The 21487-nt window shown below is 38.8% G+C and overlaps 1 protein-coding gene across 4 annotated transcripts in view; it reads left to right on the top strand.

Moving 5' to 3' along the window:
• SS3 (starch synthase 3) overlaps positions 1-21487 on the top strand; it is a 94444-nt gene that overhangs the window by 7769 nt on the left and 65188 nt on the right. For 3 of the 4 annotated variants that reach the window (XM_011629300.3, XM_088859908.1, XM_088859910.1), the window contains exons 4-5: positions 14520-14734; positions 15095-15365. In XM_011629300.3, coding sequence (XP_011627602.1) covers positions 14520-14734; positions 15095-15365 — 486 coding nt within the window. The remainder of the gene's footprint in view (positions 1-14519; positions 14735-15094; positions 15366-21487) is intronic. The other variant, XM_088859911.1, reaches the window with a different exon arrangement.

Genomic DNA, 21487 nt, shown 5'->3' with positions numbered 1-21487 from the left:
GGCATGAAAGCTAGACCAAACTGGAAGGTTAAATGTGGCAAAGCCCTATTTTCATTGAAGGATTGATACATAAGGATTTGATTAATCAGATTCCTAACCTAAAGAACTAACTTTAGGACACCGTAGAGAGTTTATATAGCCAAAAGAACACAACAATATTATAGTTTCTTGAGAATACCTTGCTCGAATATCACAATACTAAAGTTAACACTATCTGTTGAAGTCTTGGAGTTGGACCCAAATGAACTAGCGAGCAATACTTGGCTATGTCGATCTTATTTGTGGTTGAGAAAGGAGTGTACGCCATTTCATCACATCCTTACAAGGATGTACAACTCTGCCCACCATTGTAGAGCAAAATATTTTCTCGCTATTCAATAGGCTTTGGTGAAGCAAATCTCTAGTGTATTGATCTTGAAAGAGGAGATGTTGCACTATGGATCAAAAGTAAAGGTCCAACAATGGTTAAAAAAGAATCTTCCATAGGCCTCAAACATTGAAGATCAAAATTTAAGACCAAGTTCAACTTAAGAGAAGAGTTGTAATAGTAGTTCCAGATCTGTTATGTGAATTTGGTGGTGCGGTTGACAATGTAGGGACCACTTGTGAAGATAAAGGCGAGTGAAAAAGTGAATGGGGGAATTGTTTAACCTTCACAATTGTTGTTTCATCCTCCATCACATCTATTACGGGAAATTTGTTAGTAGATGAAAGTTGGATTATGTAACTTGCGCAAGTGTATACCGATTAAAATTTTTCTTTCTTTTCTTTATTTTCACCACTTGGATTACTTACAAATGTCCAAATGCATAATGAGAAACAATAAAAACACAAAGAATCCCAAGGACTCTCACTCGCTGCCACTTTAACAATTATTTATTACAAAAACAAAATTGCATAAACTTGACCTTGGGATCACGAAACACAAAATACTCATGGGAACAGGAAAACATAAGACTGCAAACCATAAAGAAGATTGTCAGAAAATTACCTCAACTAGACTTTGCACACCCCACTCCGGGTCTCCTCCTCCAATAGCGCACTGGATCAATGGTCTATCTTAGATCTTTTTAGTATGGGAAAGCCCTGGCTACAACCCTTAACTGAATCAGAAAGCAATGGAACAATACACAAGCTTAACGCCTCAATGTCTTTATGTGAATGGGGGCGTGCCCCTATTTCTTTCTCAATATTTTTCTACGGGAGAGAGGAGAGAGAGATCTTAGAGAGATGTGGGAGAGTGGTGAGAGGGTGTAGTGACACCCTTAGGGGAGAGAGAGAGAGGTATAGAGACGTGTACAAATTATAGAGATTTGGTCCCCCTTTTACAGACTTTTTCTAAGGTTAAGGTTTCGTAGGGTTAGCTATCCTTAGATGAGATCCAGACTGTTGATCATAAGAGACTTGTGGGGTGAGAGATCTGAGCCATACAATCCTTAGATCAGCCATCATGATTCAAAGGAAGGTGTTAAAACTTTATCCTTCAGCCAATCCCATTAAATAATAAAAATATGAAAATATATCATATTTTCCTATCTCTTGTATAAAGCTCTTATACATGCCAACTTTGAAAATTCAAACTTCTCAAATATCAAAACTTGTCATAATTTTTAAACTAGATTGAGTGCCTCATGGGCCATCTCATTAAAATAGGAAGGTGCATCTAAAAGAGGGGCGTGCCACCCATGGTGGTTAAGGGTGGCCCCGCGCACTCCCTCATGCAAATATGGTGGGTCCCCATTTGTTAAAGGAATTAAAAAATTAATAATGATGATTTTTAGAAACCAAGAGACTTCTAAAAAATTCAAACTATCAATCTAAATATCATTTAACATCAAAATAATTAATTCTATATAATTTTGATGGGAATCGGATCCAACTAGGTTAAGGAATTATAATATTGCTGAAGCACTCCATCTTCTAATGAAGACTATAGTCCACACTCACTTTCTCATACTAACCAAGCAGTTCCCATGACCCATAGACCATCACGAGGGTTCATAATTGGGCCACTAAAGTCAGTCAATAGGTGAAGGGGCACAATCCCAGTCTATGGATTACAGGTTCTCCCCAAAAGACAAGCCCAAGGTCATACAGACCTAGTGCAACTACAGCTCTATAGTGCATAGGGGTAATCTCTCGCACATGCACATGTATCACTCGCAAGGGTGATTTGCTTTCCCAATACGACTATCATATGCATATGCCATGTGATGGATCAATGATGAGGTTTTGGCCCTCGTCTCTACAGGCCTACCATCACATAGAAGGGTCACACAGTCCTTTGGCTCTCTATCCTGGGCAACTTTGACTTCATCAAGGGATGACTCTACTAACTCCCATCGGTTGTGCTTCATGCTCAGGTAATTAAGGGTTTTTCAACTCGACTGGCCTAATACGTTAAGCCAAGTCTGCGTATCGGCAAATAGCCTTTGCCTATCTCGGTCCCTCTGGGCCATAATCTCTTGGTTCTTCTAAACCACAATCTCTTGGTGCCTTTGGACCACACTCCCACTGGAGTTCATTGTTCCACTATATCAAGTATTAATTACAAGCTCTCATAAGGCCCTTAATGGCTACAAAAACCCAACATGATGCTAATGCCATCATCTACTAAAAGCAGTGGACCATTAACTCTTACACTCCTTCGTTGAACAGGAAAACCTTAATGTTCTGAAGCTTTGTGAGCATAACTGGAGTCAAACAATTGCCACGACAAGCAATTTGATCCATCCAATTGAGGGGCAAGGTAGTGTGAATGTCTGGACCTTGGTTTGTCAATTTCATTCCTGAAAGGTGTGGCTATGTAAAATTCCAAGGTATGAATTCAAAAATTTCTTTTTTGATGATTGGAATTTCTACTTACAATTGCTACAATATAATGTGGAAATTTTTTTTGTAAAAAAAAAAACTACTTTGTAGTCTAGGATCTTTTATTTTTAGTGCCAAAATGAAACCTTATTGAAAGAAGGCTGAAGTCCAACGTTCAAGTTCTAATTCTAATAGAAATAGGATTTCTAATCATCATCATCATTCCAAGCTTTAAGGGAAAGTTTAAGGTCCTCACCCCTATTAGACCAACAAATAGGATTTCTGTAATAAATCTAGAACTTCTAACCTGAAATCAAATAGGCATGGAAGTCTCACTAAACTTTGTCGAAGGTCAACCCCTTAGGACTTAGTACACCCCACACCCAATTAGTACACCAATGGTGCAATTCTTGAACCCTTGGTCCTGCTGAATTTCATATATTGGGAAGCTCGTTTGGCAATACCCTTTCAAAAACTGGGTTATGAGAGCATGAACTATATCTAGGGTTTTTCTGAAAGCTCTTAGGGTATGCCACTATGTATCACCACACTACTACAACCTAGGCTAGGCATGCTCGCTTCCTTAGCCCTAGGGTTGGTGTGCCACCCTAGGAATCCTTGGGTGGTGCATACCACCCAATAAGGATGAGAGATGAGAGAGAAATTGTAGAGAGAGATGAGGCATGGAGAAGGGAGTGATGGGCTAGAAAATTGAATCAATGAAATGAGCAATGACCCCCCAATTTATAGTTTTCAAGAGGTCTAGGGTATGCATGTCTTAATTAAAATTCAATTTGACCTATAGAACTCCTAGTAAGTTTTGAGGGGTGAGAAAAAAATAATATGAGCCATCCATGCTAAAAATTAACCGTCATGATTTAGGGAGGAATTTTAGGAACCTTATCGCTTGAGTCTTTGACCCATATCCACTTTTTAGTCATATTTTTATTTTAATTTGAATACCAATTTAAATAGGAGTCCTAGACTAAACAAGAATCCTAATCCAAATAGGACTCCTAATGCAATTAGGATTCCTTAAAATAAATAATATGTTAATATGAGTTCTGATTTAAGTAAGAACCCTAGTCCAAGTAGGAATCCTAATTCAAACAAGACTCCTAGTGCAATTGGGATTGCTTAAGACAAATAATATTTTAATACAAATTCTTATGTAAGTCGGATCCTAATTTAACTATCACTTCTAATGCAATTAGGGATCTTTAAAATAAATAATATTTTAATACAAATTCTTATCTAAGTAGGAGTCCTAGTCCAAGTGCGAATCCTAATCCAATTAGGACTCCTAATACAATCAAAACAAAATAAAATTTTAAATTAATAATATTTGAAATTAATAATTTCAAATTTATATAGGGGTGTCTCACTTTGTGTGGGATGTGTCCCACCCCTATGTGACCTGCCCATGTTTGTGAGCTGGGTCCTTGGCCCCCCACTAAGATGCCTCTTAAAACTAGGCCTCTACTATATTGTAAATTATCAGTTTTGCCTTTTCTCGGTTTATACATCAGAAAATAAAAACAATATTTCTGAGGTTCTCAAGAAAACAAATACTAAAAAGTACTTAGAAGTACATCAAGAAGTGGATCGATACCAATGCGTTAAGAAAGTGACTGTCAGGGCACCCCACCCAAGCCAAAAACTGTGACCCACAATTATCTTATCAAACTAACCCAATAGGACCCATGACCTAGAGTCATAAGTAGGGGCCCATGATTGGCCCATCAAAGCTGGCCAATAAATAGTGGAACCATGATTCAAATGTGTGAGCTACATGTTTCTGCCCAAGAGCTAGTCAGATGCACGTATCATTATAGTGCAAGGGGGACTCTCTCTATGCACTTGTTCACGTGTCTTTCTACAGGATTGCTTCCCAAAATGCAATTGTCGTATGTACACGCCATGCAGAAGCATGTTGAGAATTGATGGCCCTTGCTCTTAACAGCCTACAACCACACACAAGAGACTATGAAGTTTTGCTGGCTTACAAACCATTCTTGGACATATCTTCGACCTTAACAATAAATGACTCTCCAAAAACCCTCAATGATACCTTCCTATGCCCAAGGGAAAGGGTTTTGGACCTGACTCAGGCCATAGACCGCTTAGCTCTAGCCTCTAGGTCAGTCAACAAATCATACACTCCCATTGGAGTGTACAATTTTCTATATTTATTATATTTACATCCTCTCTTGGACTTTAAAGGCCATAAAACCCAATATCTCCCACTTGGCCTTTGAAGGCCGTATAATCGCTCCCCACTCTCTCTCAAACCCTTCCCATATACATGCATGACAACACATTTACCACTAATCCTTTGTTTAAAGGATTTGCCTCTATTAGAGGATAAGCGACCTCTATCTCCTCTGCTTGGATCTCATTGTGTTTGTGGTAATAGTCTGCCTTTATATGCCTGGATTTCTTATGAAACTTGGGCTTCTAAGCCACACAATCTGCTGCCTGGTTGTCACAGAAGATCTCACACAGATGCACTTTATTGGATAAAAAATGAGTTGATTTAGGAAGTTCAACCAAACGGCTTCATTTGTTGAAAGACAACAAGCCACATACTCGGAGTCCATGGCCTTTAACACCATGAAACAGCTCCACTGGCAAGTGTGAAGATATATCCAGCTGTGGAGTCCATCTCATCTGGATCACCCAGATATTTCACATTTGAATGTCCCTGTATTTGAATGTCTAAGCTTCCTCCATAAGCGAGCATGAGTTTAATGGTTCCTTACAAATATCGTAGAATTCTTTTTACTGTATTCCTTTGCTCCATGTCTGGATTACTCTGGAACCTGCTAATCATACTCATATCAAATGATAAGTTTGGTCTCGTCCCCAGCATTGCATACATTAGTGACCTAATTGCACTTCTGTATGGAATTCTCTGCATGGCTTTTTTTTCTTTTGTACTTGTGGGAAACATGGCTTGGCGTAACTTGATCTTCTAATCAATGTTATGTGGGCCTTCAAATTTCCATATCAAATCTTTTCAGTATTTTTTTTTGCAATATGTTTCTTAAAATAATTGAATGGTTCTCTCTCTCTTGTTTTTTTTGTAGTAACTTATGAAGCGCCCCCCCCCCCCCCCCCCCCGCCTCCCAAGATCTTTCACAACAGAGTGCTGTGACAAGAAAGCTTTTGTTTCCAAACTAAGAGTCATTGAACAACTGACAACTAGCATGTCATCCACATATAGGGAGATGAACCATAGTTGTTGGAAACGCCTGGGAACCCGAATCGTTTTAGGAACCAGAATCGCGGAATCGCCGTTGGCTAGAAGATTCCTGTCTTGAATCGTTGTCCGTACAATAAGAATCGCAGGGAACAAGATTCTTAGTTTTTGAGAATCGTGTTTTGATTGAAATAGATCCAAGTTGCATCCACATATGGAATCGAGATTCCATCCTCCTTGGAATGGAGATTCCCATCCCCTTGGAATTGACACTCTAAGAGTCAAGATTCATTAATATGTGGAATCAAGTTTTCGACATTTATGGAATCAAGTTTCGGACATATGTGGAACAAAGATATGTTGTTGTTTCGAATCGTGATTCTAACATATTTGGAATCAAGTTTATGAAGTATATGGATCGGAGATTGATGCCAGTTTGAGATTGAGATTTACAATAATATGGACTATGGAATGCATTTGACGACCCCTACCAGGAATCAAGATATCATTTTTCTGTAGAAGGAAGCCACAAGCACATCTTGAGCCTTATCAACTTTAGAACCTATATTGAATGTCTCTTATTAGAAGGTTTCCAAAATTTTAAAGTGATTGTGTTGACTATTGAACTTACGGTCATTATGTATAAAAGATAAGTATTTCCAACTTGTGATTTTGACTTCATTATTATAAAGAGAAAATAAGATTGTCTACGTCATTGTTTTACTTTTAATTGTATGTGTTGTATTTATCAGTTATATTTTAAATTTAAAGTAAAAGCCGTCTAGGGTGGCACAAGGAAGATAATGAAAACCTACAACCATTTTGATACTTTGAATTTATTTAGTTTTGAATCAAGATTTAATCCTTGCTAGAATCCAGATTTGATATATTTGGGAACGTCTACCCACAATTAATGGGTTGAAGTTTCTAAAGATGTGTTGGATCGAGATTCCGAAATTAAGGAATCGAGTTTCCTTGGTTCTGATAAATGGTTTCCAAAGATGTGTTGAATCGATATTCCGAAATTACGGAATTGAGTTTCCTTGGTTCCGAAAAATGGTTTCTAAAGATGTGTGGAATTGAGATTCCGAAATTGAGGAATCGAGTTCCCTTGGTTCTAAAAAACGGTTTCTGTGGAGATTCCTTAATGGAAACACGGAATCGGGTTTCTGAACTGGAATCGCAAGGTTGGTGGAGAGATTCCGGTAACTATGAGATGAACACAACATGACTTCCACTAACCTTGACATATATACAATAATCTTCGTAGTTAAACAGCTTTTGACAAGGTCTATTAAAACTTTATGTACTACTACCCCAATACTTGTTTCAAGCCATAAAGGGATTTCATAAGTTTGCATACCAGATTTTCCTTTTCGTTCTCTATGAAGCCCTATAGTTGTTTTATATAAATTTCTTCTTCTATCTCCCTATTTAGAAAAGTTCTTTACATCCATCTGGTAGAGTTCAAAGTTGAAATGGGCAGCTATGGCTATGAGGATCCTACTGGATGGGAAATTAACTATAGGGGAGAAGTTCTCATCATAATCTATCCGTTCTTTCTCATTATATCCCTTGGCTACTAATCTAACTTTGTACTTTTCTAGCTTCCCTTCTGAATTTTCAATTTCTTGTTAAAGATCCACTTGTTTTTTTATGATGAGTTACTGTTACTAGATCCTAAACATGGTTTTGTTTAATTGAGTTAAGTTCATTGATGATGGTCTCTTCCCGCTGATTCTTTTTCAAACAAGTTATGGCTTGGATCATGTTGGGATTCTTCTTCAATCCGCTCGTAATATTCTCTTAGGAAGGTGAAGAAATCAAATCTTCTCTTAATATGGTTACTTCTCTTAGGATGAGGTGGTTCGGTATTCCAAATCTTACCAGTGTCACTCATCATCTCAAAAATATCTCGTTGCTTATGATCGGTACACCCCTCAAGGAACTCATCCTCAAGGAAGTAAGCATCCCTACTCTAGGACCTCCCTTGTATTTAGGTTATAGAATGTTATTCCTTACCATGATGTGGATATCCTATGGAGATGCACTTAAGAATTTTAGGTTCTAACTTTGTTTCTATTTTGGTAAGGTATTAGAACATGTGTTGAGCATCCCCACATTCTTAGGTGTCAATGTATGGAGCATGACCAATGAAAATCTCATGAGGATTTTGTGGGACAGCTTACGTGGGAGTTCGGTTAAAAATGTAACCGGATATTAAAACTGCCTCCCCTTTTAGGGAGAGCTTTACATGTCCCATCATTCTCCTCAACATTTCCACCAAGGTCCTATTCCATCTCTCAACCACCCAATTTTGTTGTGGAGTGTATGGTGTACAATATTGGTGTATGATACCATGCTCGATACAAACTTCCTTACATAACTATGAGGAGCACTCACCGCCCATAGAAGATCTAAGGACCTTAATTTTTTGGTTTGTTTGGTTTTCTACCTTGGCTTTCTACTCTATGAAATAGTCTAGGGCTTCTGATTTTTTGCTTAACAGGTTTAATGGCCAAAATTGGAGTGGTCATCTATAAAAGTGATAAAGTACCTCTTACATTCCTTAGTGGCCACATTCATAGGTCTACAAATATAACTACAGACAACATTTAAAATGCCAGCTGCTCTCTGAGCTTTCATATAGTGTTCTTTAACTAGTTTTCTTAAATACATGATTTAGATACTTTGCTTATATCACCATGAGATTTTTTAATAATCCCTCTCTTTAATCTCTCCATTCTTTTGTGACTAATTTGCCCCAATCTCATATGCCGTATGATGTGTCATTAACATCATTGCAACATGAGATGTAGCAAATGTAATTCTTTATTGCTATTGAAAAGAAGCCGTATACAAGAAGACCAATCATTAGAATTTCTTTGCCCAATTTTACTTCCACCTCATTGCCAGTAAATATGGTGGAATATCCTACCTTAGCCAACCTAGAGACCTTAGCCAACCTAAAGACCTCAACCAAACTCTTTCTCATGTCTAGAGCATAAAGTTTGCTTTAAGATCATGCTCTTTCCATTCTCTAACTGAAGGACATAATCACCAATACCCAATATTTCGGTCTTTTAATTACCTCCCATGAAGATATGTTGATCCCTTGAGGCAGCAAGCTTAAAGTTTCTGAAGCTATCCTTGATGTTAGAGCATGAGCAGTGGACCCTGAGTCAAAACATCATGATCCCTCCGTAGGGTCTGCTAGCATAGTCTCAATGACTACACAAGCATGCTCCTTATCACCCTTGGGATTCACATTCTTTGGCACTTTGCAATATTTCGCTATGTGCGCAAACCTTTTACAATTATGACATTGGGTATTTTTTAAATCTTTCTTTTTCTTAAGCCCATTGTTCTCCTTTTGATATCATCATCATCATCATCAGAGCCTTTTCCCAACTATTTGGGGTCAGCTATACGAATCCTGGTGTGCCATTTTGTTCTATCAACGACCATACTCTCAGTGAAGCCATAAGTCCCCATATGTTTTCTCACTACTTCTAAACATGTCCTTTTGAGCCTACCCGACAGCATAGATTCAGGATTCATGAAAGGTTTTGGCTTTGCCTAACCCTCCTCCTTTACCCGAGCTTGGGATGGGTTAAGGGAAAGTTTAAGGTCCTCACCCTTCTTAGACCATCCCCTTTTGATATTATATATCTTATTTTTGATCTTGCCCTTTCCCTTCTTTTTCTTGAATGAACTAGAGTTGGGTTTTAGATTTACCAAGTTCATGGAGTCATTGAAGGTTGGAGTATCATGAGTCATCCTTCGATCTTCTTTTGCTTTAAGCTTGGTGATGATCTCATTCGGCTTTGATGTGCTCACCTGTGCAGTGAGGGCTAAGGTGAAAGATTCTCAAGGCAAACTTGTATATTCTCATCTAGCTTTATTTGGGCCGCCTCAAGTTCTCGAATCGGTGCTCTAAAAGTTCGGATGTACTCAGCCAACTTCCTCCTATCATCTTTAGGTCAGAGTATTGCTTCATAATGAGTTTTTCTTGTGAGGGATGGAGTAGCATAATCCTTTTCGAGGTTTTGATGGATCTCTTTTGCAGTTTTTAGGGTCTCATAGTAGAGTGTGGGAGTCATCCATAACCATTAGAAGGAGATGCTTATTCAGGAAACATTTATGTTCCAGTTAAGCATAAGCATCCTTTATTGCTTGCCTCTCATAAGCATTGCCTCTGGGTTCAGATGGGGAGTTTTATATGAGCAGCTGACTGAGCCCTTCCTCAAAGATTACATAACCTATCTTTCTTTTCCAACTTGCATAGTTCTTCCCACCAACCTTTCAATTTTTAAAAGTTCAGCCATAAAGCCTTTCGCTGCCATGTTCTTGACTCATTATCATCATCCAAGCCTTATCCCAGTTATTTGTGGTCGGCTATGTTCTTGACTCAACTAATAAAAAAATTTCTTAAACTATGGCAGTAGGAGGACTTGCTCTGATACTAATGAAAGGTGTGGCTATATAGAATTCCAAGTTATCATTTAACAATTTCTCGACCTTTTTAAACCCACAATACAGCCCTAAATCCATGTTCCTCACTGCTGTAACCAGTTGATTTGAGACCAGTTTCTCTCTCTAGAAGTTGGGTTACTTTTCTTCTTATCAAAGAACAAAGAAAATATGATTAGGTAGAGAAAAATCTCTCTCTATTTTTTCCCCCTTATGGGTTATTTTGATTTGTTTTGAATTACTCTTTGTTTCCAGTTGCCTATCGCATTCTTCATTTATATCTGATGAATCTGTCCTAGTTTTATTAATTTTTGCATAAAAATTATCTCAATCTCTACTTCGTGTTGTAATGTGCATTTTCAGATTCTATGTTGAGAGACAAAAGCATTACTTGATTCAGCCTCTTTTTATATTTTATTAATGAAGAAGATGCTATTTTATGTTTGGACATCTGAGATATATCTATGGCTGTTCTTATTTCTTCTGAAAAAGAAATAGAAATTACCATTGATTCATTCAAAAAAAATTTAACTATTTCTCTATTAATAACTGGAATTTCTACTTACAATTGTGGCAATATAACATAGAAATAGTAAAGAAAAGCAATAAACCTACTACAATCTAGGATCTTTTACTTTTTCTGTAGAATAAAACTTTATTATTTAAAAAAAAAAGGCTGAATTCAAACTTTCAAATTCTATTTCTAATATACAAATAACATTTATGTAAATAAATATTAATCTAGAATTTTTAATCTGAAAAGCAAATAAATTAGGCAGGAAGACTCACTAAACTTTACCTAGGGTCACCCCTTAGGAATTAGTGCCTTGGGTAATAACCTTTAAAGATTTAGGGTATGAGAGCATGAACTGGGTCCAGGGTTTTTCTGAAAACTCTTAGGGTATGCTACTATGTAGCACCACCCTGCTACAACCTAGGCTAGGCGTGCTCCCTTCCTTAGCCCTAGGGTTGGCATGCGACCCTAGGAATCCTTGAGTGGTGCGTACCACCCTTTAAGGAAGAGAGATGAGAGAGAAATTATAGAGAGAGATGAGGCATGGAGTGGGGAGAGAGCCTAGAAAACTGAATCAATGAAACAAGGGGTGAACCCGCAATTTATAGTTTTCAAGAGGGCAAGGGTATACCTGTCTTAATTATAATTCAATTTGACTAATAGGATTCCTTGTAATCTGTGACGTGCGATAGAAAAATATATTTGAGCCATCTATCTCAAAAATCAGTCATCATGATTAGGGAGAAATTTTAGGAACCTTATCCTCGAAGTCTTTGACCCATATCCATTTCTAGTCAGATTTCTATTTTAATTTGAATTCTGCTTTGAGTAGGAGTCCTTGTCCAAGTAGGAATACTAATCCAAATTGGACTCCTAATGCAATTAGGACTCCTTAAAATGAATAATATTTTAATACGAATTCTTATCTAAGTAGGAATCCTAGTCGAAGTAGGAATCTTAATCCAAATAGGACTCCTAATACAATCAGGACTCTTTAGAACAAATAATATTTTAATAATAGATTAAATTCAAATAGGGGTGTCTCACTTTGTGTGTATGTGATGTGTGGCCCTTGTGGGCCCCATGCGGCCTACCCATGTGTGGGAGTTGGGCCCTTGGCCCCCACATGGATCCTACTTAAAACCAAGCCGTACTAATTGTAAAATATCAATTTTGCCTTTTCTAAGTTTTTATAATAGAAATAATTTTTTTAAAAAGAATCCAAACAATTTCTAAAAAAATACATAATCATAATTGAAGCTGAAGAAAGAATATTTCTGAGGTTCTTAAAGAAATAGTTCCAAAATATACTCAGAAATACATCTAGAAATGGAGCGATACCAATGGGTCAAGAAAAGTGACTGTCAAGGCACTCCATCCAAGCCAGAAACTGTGTTCCACAACTATCTTCTCAAACCAACGCAACAGGATCCATGACTCATAGTCATGGTCAGGGGGCTCATGATTGGTCCATCAATGCTGGACAATAAGTAGTGGAACCACGATTCCAATATGTGGATTACAGTTTCCCCCTAATAGCAAGTCTGATGCACATATCACTATAGTTCAAAGGGGACTCTCTCTATGCACATAAACATTTCTCCCTTCTATAGGGTCACTTCCCAGAATGTGGTTGTCATATGTGTTCCTTGTGGAAGTCTGTTGAGGATTTATGACCCTCTCTCTCGTTGGCCTACAACCGCACACAAGAAACTACAAAGTTCTCTTGCCCTACAAAACATCCGTAGGAATCTCGCCAAGTTAACCAGAAGCCCTCCAGAAACCCTCAATTGTAGTGTCTATGTTCAAGGGAAAGGGTTTTGCACATGACCCGGCCCATAGACTGCCTAACCCTGGGTCAGTCAACCAATCATCCCTCCCACAGAAGTGTACAATTCATTTATATTGATTATATTTACATACTATTACGGGCTTTGAATGCCACAGACCCCAACAACTCTCAAGAATGTCTACCTTGCCCTAGGCTTGAAGAAAAACCTAGTTTCAGTGTCTAAAATCACTAATTCTAGGAAACATGTTCTCTTTGGGCTATCTTATGTATAAGTCCTGGACAATTTGAAAAACATTATGGGAGTGTTCTCTTCAATGGGAAGTAATCACTGTTTACAATGATAGTGAATGAAATCTATGTGGAGTAGACTAGATGCAATGATAATGCGGTTATTTAGAATGCTCAATTAAGGCATGAGGGCTTCCAGTTATTTGAATGCAATATCTTTAAAAAGTTTGTTTAATTTAGTGCCCAAGTTTGAGTAATACAAGGCAGGACCTAGTTTGTGGTGCGTGCAAATATGGAAAGAGCATTCGTCAAGCCGAAGCACAAAGTCATTGAAGTTGGTGCATTCCAACATGATGGGTTGCTGACTACAGCTTATATTGGATTTCACTATAAGTTGGTGTTGGTAGATTGTTCTCCTGGTACACATGGGCTAGTTTATGAAAGGAAGATGAGGTAATCTCAAAGTTCATAGTTTAAGAAATCAGTTGCGGAGTTTAATTTGCACATCAAGTGTTTGAGTACAGACAATAATGTGCTGAAAGTAATGTGGCACTTATGCTCTCAACAAGAGCATGGGTTAGCTGAAGTTTTTAAGGACATTTTAGAGAAGTGTTTGTTGTGTTGCATGATAAACTTTTGTCGTGGACTCCCAGAGAAGGCATTGCGGTGTTCTTATCGCATGACTAACTATAAGCCCCAAGCTTGGGTAAGGAAAAAATCTCTTTTGATCTGCTATGTAATGCTAAAACTAATGCAAGTTCTTTGCGTGTTTTTTTGTTTGTTTTGCTATATAGATGTCTTGTAAGTGTAATAGAATCAAGTCAAAGCCAACAAAAATGAATTGTGTATTCATTGGCTATGACACTTATAGGAGTGGGTGGAAATGCATAGACTCAGAGACATGAATTTATTCCTTCATGGAATGGTGTATTTTCTCTCTCTATCTCTACCAAAATTAGGGAGTTATCAATAATTAGTAAGTTGGAAATTTGGTGGATTGGTTTAGGCGTTGTATAAATGAGGTTCCTCTTTATCCAAGCATTGCAATGAAACTACCTCATTCAATAAAATTTCTGTAAGGCTTTCCTCTTTGAGTGCACGTGTGAAGGAGGAAGTGTTTGTGGGTTCTCTTTTGGTCGATCTAGAGCTTGATCGTCCTATATTGGGCCTTGTTTATCCTTAAAACGAGGTTAGTTTCCTTTCTTTATGGGTTAATATCTTGCATTGTCCTGTATGTGGTCTGAAGGATGCCTTGGATCATAGACCTAGTCACAAGTATTTGAATAATATTTATTATAATAAAACCCTTCTTTTTCCTCTTGATTCGAGGTGTTTCATTTTGTTGCTTAAATGCTAAACTAATAGTGTGCCCTCTTAAATTGAAACTAGAATTTTTCCTTAGAAAACTTTGAAACATTAACATTTGTAGTAGCTCCTTTTTCCTGGTGGTAGTCTTTGAAATAGGGAAAAGTCTCATACTGGCTCTATTCTGTATGTAGTCATAGTACCAGATGGTGCTCTACTTCTGGACTGGGTTTTTGCTGATGGGCCTCCAGGGAGTGCTGGTGTATATGACAATAATGACTTTCAGGATTTTCATGCAATTGTACCAAGAGCCACACCTGAAGGTCTTTATTGGGCTGAAGAAGAGCATCGAATCTATAGGGAACTGCAGCAAGAAAGGAAGCTGAGAGAAGATGCAAAACGTGCAAAGGTGTGTATTATTATTATTTTTGAAGCTGTTAGTGGTAGGAATGGAAACCACAATGTGATGACTAGGCATGGGGATGCTACCACCACGACCCCAGCCCCTTTCTTTAGGTGTGTTTTATTTCATTAAAATGACCAAAAAAATCATTGCACATTTCTCAGGTTATTTGGAACATATGGTAAATATTGTGTTGATTATGGATCTCTTGATAATTTTGGTTAGGAATTGTGTAGGATTATTGCCATATTTGATAGAGAAGTGAACCTTGACATGTTTTGTGGCCTTTTGTTCTTAGTTTACCTTTTATGGTGTTATTTTATATGCCTTGAGGATTTCTGACAAGTTTCTTTTTCCTTTATGTAGGCGGAGAGAACTGCTGTTATGAAAACTGAAACTAAGGAGAAAACAAGAAAAATCTTCCTACTGTCACAGAGGAATATAGTTTGTACTGAGCCACTTGATGTCCAAGCAGGCAGACCAGTGACAGTTTTTTATAATCCTTCCAATACAGTTTTGAGTGGGAAACCAGAGGTCTGGTTTAAGTGCTCATTCAATCGCTGGGCGCATCGTCTGGGTCCTCTACCACCTCAGAAAATGATTGCTGTTGATGGTGGCTCCCATGTGAAAGCAACAGGTGAATTTTGCTCTATATATCTAATTAATCTATTTGTACATTGTTTTGAAATTTGGAAATTTTATTTATTGTTCAATTTCCATCTGAACTGAGATTAAGATTCATTCTGTATTCTAGTTTTCCTAATTTTTGTCACCATTTTATCCATAACATAAATATAGAGGATTGTTTATCTATTGGTTTGCATTCATGTCATTTTAGGGCACTTTAAATATGGATTAGATACGTGAAAGTACTTAGGAGGTCTTCTTGGGAGGATTTTCTTGATCTGAAATTTTGGGACACTCTTTGAAATCATGTGATGATCTAGGTTGTCTGGATACAGGTGTGCTTGTTGGTTTAGACATGGTATGGAGTGTTAGATTCTGAGTCTCAAAAAGTACACAGAGATGTACTTTTTGAGAGAGCAGCGGGGAGGATATGTAACGTACATCCATCATAAGTATATCCGATAGATTCATCTCCATGTTCTTTCATTTTTAATGTGTAGAAAAAAAACAAAATTTTATTTTCGAGAGAGAGAGCAGCAGGGAGGACATTTAACGTACATCCATCATAAGTATATCTGCTAGATTCATTCCCATGTTCTTTCATTTTTAACGTGTAGAAAAAAACAAAATTTTATTTTCGTTACTCAATGCACAAAAAGCGAGTTTATTTTCGTCATTCAATATAGAACAGAGTAAAACATGTGTTCTTATTCTCGTTACAGCATATAACAAGAAAAGCCAGTCTTTTCTTTTTTCTTTTTAGATTAAGAGGAAAAAGAAGTTCCAAAATCTCAGCATACTCTTTCATTTTGAATGATAATGGCAGTGTTGAAAGTGGGAGGGCATGTCCTCATGCAGGAAGAATAGCATCGGGTGTGGAACATTGCCTAAGAGGACCACCGGAAATGGGCGGAAGATTTTCCGGTGGCCGTAAATTTGAAATTTCGAAGGAACCAATTGGAAACAGTATCTGATACATGCAGCCATGCAGATTGCTGTTTCCAAAAGGCAGGACATGCGTCAAGGAGTTGAAGGGGTGTTGGTGGCTATGGCAAATGACATGCAGTGTGTGCAGAGTGCTTGTCTTGTATGTGTGGCTCAATTTAGGCAAGTATTAATGTGTATAGAAGAAATGAGCGGTCATGTACAACTGTTACCTCAATCTCTTTCTAAAATAGCTTTTTGGATAATAAATGATGGGTGTGATAATCAAAATGACATTTATGAAGTTTCTGTGGCGGTTATGGGGGTACTTATTCATTCATTGGAAATAGTTGGGATATATATAGTAGGCAACCAAAATTTTCCAATATGGTTATTGATGTCCATGACTGTTTTGGGGAAAAGACATTTTTTTTGAAAAAGGCAAGGGCAGCTTGAACACTGCCTTGTGGTGCGCCGCATTGTGGATCTATTATTGGAGTAATTGTTGGGACAGACTTGGATGTCATTAGGATAATGGTGGCTTTGCTGTTGGTACGCCAACTACTGTGAGGGTTAAGGATGGGAATTTATGAAGGGTAGAAGAGCTTTGGGATTGAAATATGGGCAGGAAGGGACGAGTTGGATGCGCTTGAAGATAATGATGCGGCTGATTCCATTAATTGGATGGCTTTCTAGTGAGAGAGGCAAGGATGGAATTTAGGAAGAGCAAAGAAGATGCTTTATCGAAATGCACATGATAATGGATGAGAGCATGAATGATGTGTTTGGGAGCTGGGGGAGTTCCAGAAGGGAATCAGGGTCTACAAAGGGCTTCCGTACTGTTCACGATGCCCAATCAACGAGGCTCACTAAGTCCTTGGAGTCAAGCATGAATACAATACCAGAGTGCAGTGAGGGAAAGGATAATGTGGATGGGATTAAAGCATTGTGTTCCATCCCCTGAGAGGAGGTACCTAGTGGTAATTTAGTAGGTGAGTAGTATGGCCAGTGTGTACATGATTTGAGTGAGTCATCATCCTCTTTTGATTTGCCAGGGATTAGGCTATTAGAGGAGGAGAAACCATGTGGAGAAATGCCAACCCTAAGAAAGAAGAAATGAAATTTCAGCATAGGAAGGAGAACCTTGCTCAGCCCATGGGTCTTTCCCATGAAGGTTTCAGAGACAGTAATGCGGGTTTATGACACTAGCAAAAAGTCAAAGCAAGGGTCGGAACAGTAAAGGTTGGGGAACTAGAGAACTAAAGAATCTTGTTTCCAATAAGAATTATAAAAGATCTATAGTGGGAAAGGAGAGTTAGAGCTACCTTTTTCAGAATTGGAGAATAGCAGAGCAATCAAAGACCTTGATAAGGACAAGTCTTCTGGGCCTGATGGCTTTCCACCAATTCTGGGATGTGATGGCGCCGGGCATGTTAGCCTTCTTCCATAAGTTCTTCTGCGGAGGAAGGATCTACAAAGGCATGAATGCCACTTTCATTACTCCTACAAGGCCGAAGGAGTAGTGAAACTTTAGGCCTTATTCCACTAGAACTTCCTCCTATTATATCCGGACAGAAGTCCTGGCCTCAAGGCTCAAGGAGGTGCTTTCTAAGATCATCTCTAAGCCATAGTCTGCCTTTGTTGTAAGCTGATGGCACCTTGTCAGCCCATGTAGCCATCCACTCTGGGCACCTCTTGCCTGGATAGGGTGTGTAATCACACTAGACTAGGAAAAGGCCTATGATCATGTCGATTAGTTAACTTTAGACATCGTCCAATACAAAATGGGCTTCGGAGCTAAGTGGAGGAGTTGAATTCAGGGATGCATTTCTGATCCTAGTTTCACAATCCTCATCAGTGGCTCACTGAAAGGGTTTTTCCAAGTTTCAGGGGGTATTCGGCAAGGAGACCCTCTTTCCCCCTTCTTATTCGCAACCGTAGGAAAGATTTTCTTTAAATCTCTCGCTGGACTTCATGAGTGAGGTTGTCTTAGCTGCTTCCAGGTATCTAGAGATGGTCCTTTTGTCAATCACCTTCTCTATGCAGACGACACCCTCATCTTCTGTGACGCTTGCCCCACTAAAATTGATAATCTATGGCTATTTCTCAAGAGCTTCGAGCTTGCCATAGGCACGAAGGTTAACAAGTTAATGACCATCGTGTTAGTTATCAGGATGAGCCCCTGAGACAGTCAACTCCCTAGCCAAGTGTTTAGGGTGTGGCACAGCTACAGTCCCTTCCACCTACCTAGGTCTTCCCTTCTACTAAGGAATCTTGAGGAAGTATTTGTGGTTGCCGATTTTGGAAAAATTTAGGAGTCTGGCAAATTGGAAAGGGCACTACCTATCTCTTAGGGGTAGGATAATCCTTATTAAGGCCACCCTAGCCAATATCCCCATTTACAATGTGTCTCTATTTCTGACATCATCATCAATTACCTCTAATCTTGAAAGGCTAGTTCAAAACTTCATATAGTCTGGTATCGGGGACGGTTATAGGTTCCACCTCTTCATGGGAGAATAAATAGCAGAGGACTAAGTATTAGGAGTCTGAAACTGAACAACTTGGCATTGTCAGGGAAGTGGTGACGGAGGCTTATATCCAAAGATTCACAGCTATGAAAAGAAGAGCAGCCAAATATGGCATGGAAGTGAACGGGTGGCTACCAAAATTCCCATGACAGTGAACATTGTGAGCTTGGAAATGAATCGCTAAGTGTGGCCACAACTTTAGAAACATGGTAAAATCCAAAGTAAGGAAGGGAGACAATCGAATTTTGGATTCACTAGTGGGTCAAAGGGCAACCTTTAGGTCTTTGGTGGCTAGAACTCCTTCTGTAGCCCTCACAAGGACAATACAATTGCAAATCTCACTGAATTCTGGGGTGGTAGCTTCACCTGGTCCCCCACTTTTCAGTGGGCTCAGAAGCACAACTCTTGAGCAGTTGCTTCTCTTCCTCCACGATTTTGTTGTGCCCTTAGATGGGAGGGATTCGTTACTATGGTCTCCAACCTCACCCAGGATGCTTTTGGTTGTCTCCTTCAACACAAACATCCAACCTCCCCCTCCTCCAATTTTCTTTTCCAAAGTTTGGAACTTGCCTGTGCCCCATAAGGTTCATGCCTTTACTAGGATACTAACCCATGGAAGGACAATGGAAGGGGATCAACTATAGAGGAGGGGAATACAACTGGCCAACCGTTGTGTCGTGCTCAGATAAGGAATGCAGTGACTATCTTTTCCCAAGTTGGGTCGCACTCTGTGGGTATTTTTGTCCTATGTGGCCTTTGGGTCTCCGGAAGGAACATAATGCTAGGACCTTTACGGACCTTCGAAGGCATCTGTTAGCTCTTTTCAACCACATCATTGCAGAATCTATCTCTTTGGCAAAGTATATTCTTATCTGTAAAAGCTTGGCCGGGCTGACTTCCAACAGAACAAGCTAAAATAGTGAACCTTGCCCTCTAAATTTAAATGTCAATTGGTGCGCCCTCGGTAATCCAAGACCTTCAGGATTCGGGGCTCTTTGGCAACCATGAAAGGGAACTGCTATCTTTCTCAGGGAAACTTGGGCATACTAAATCTTGTACAGTGGAGTCCTTGGCTCTCTTGGAGGGTCTTAAATGCTTGCTACCTTTTGCTTCGGACTTTGATTCCCTCACAGTGGAAGGAGACTTCAGGACTGTCATTTCTTGAGTAGCTAGGACCTCTGATCCTACATAGATACTCGCCCACATTTTTTATGACATTCACTTCCTCTCCAGGAACACTTCTTTTTCTTTTTGACAGGTGCCGAGAGCTGCCAATTGCATTGCAGAGTGGACCCTTGACTCTCACCCCCTCACCTTGAGAGGCTTTTTCTGAAGTGCTCTTCTCAGCTCCCCTCTTCGTTCCCCATTCACGCTACTCTTCTACCCTCTCTCACTCTCTCCATCTCTTCTCCCTCCACCTCTCTTTCACCCCTCATTCTGCCCACCTCTTGCTGGGTCTCTAGCTTCACTGGTGCTTCCCACCAGTTTTTTGTATGAGCTCCCAGATTATGGGTAACCTTTTTCCTATCTCTTTCCCTTCTTCCCCTACTTCTCTCTCCTTTCTTAATCTGTTTCCCAAGCGCAAAGTCTTTGAGCTGTCTCCTTATGGGCTTTCGTGTAAATTTTGATACTTATATATACCTCAAAAAAAAAAAAAAAAAAAAACCACACACACTTTTGATGGTTGGCTGGGAGCTTGTTGTTGTTCAGTAGGAAATAATTCCCTAGACCACCTCGCCTCCTAGACCTGCTAGTGATAGTCATGCTAGAAGGTGGCATGTTCTTTACCTCTCCTCCTAGACAACTAGGGCTCTTCTTCCTCCTAAACATTGAAATTTTATTTTATGCAAATCACGTAAGGGTTCCTGATCTCATCAGCAGTTATTTGCCTTCCTTATTTTCTTAACTCAATATTTTTTTTGCATCTCATGCATCAAACAAGGTCACATTCCCAGCCTTGTGTGCCAAATGCTCCTTAACTAGATGTATTACCCCTCCGTATATGGCTTTTTGATAGTATATACATACATTTTCATCTTAATCTCCCTTCAGTACCCATTTGACATGCCTTGTACAGGATCTGATTTTGCTTTATTAGACCCAGAAGTAGACACATTTTATTCCTAAATCCTAATTCAATCACCAAAGTTCCAAGCTCAAACCACCAATGTGAAGCCTACACCTAATCTCCTACTCCAAACCACCAATTGTACACCAACCGATAATCTTAATCCCAACCAGGCAAATACCAAACCACCAAGCATGATTACATTTTACAGGTTCACTTCACAACCCTACAACAAAAGGAAGCACACAAACCCATTGGCAAATGCAAAATGCAAGTACGTAATATGACAATAAGAATAGATATTTGAAAATTTCATTTCCTTAAGAATATTTCATTATTCAGAATTTCATATGAATATTGACATAATATGACCCAAAAATCCTTCCGAAAATATATCGAAAAGTCATAAACTCTTAACTATGAAAATAACTTTCCCACGGTCCACTATTTCCTAATGGCTTTTGCAACCAATGAAATAGTACCAAAAAAATCATATCAAATTAAAACAAAAACTGAAAATGCATATATGAACAATACCCATATATGGAGATGCAGAAAATGCACAAAGAAAAGGAAATCCGACATAAAAGAAATTGAATTTCCTGAATT

The sequence above is a fragment of the Amborella trichopoda genome, chromosome 2, assembly GCF_054954075.1.
Source record: "Amborella trichopoda isolate Santa Cruz 75 chromosome 2, AtrichopodaSantaCruz75HAP2 v2.0, whole genome shotgun sequence".
Classification (NCBI taxonomy): domain Eukaryota; kingdom Viridiplantae; phylum Streptophyta; class Magnoliopsida; order Amborellales; family Amborellaceae; genus Amborella; species Amborella trichopoda.
The sequence above is the reverse complement of the archived record's forward strand: the minus strand, read 5'-3'. Positions and strand labels throughout refer to the sequence as shown.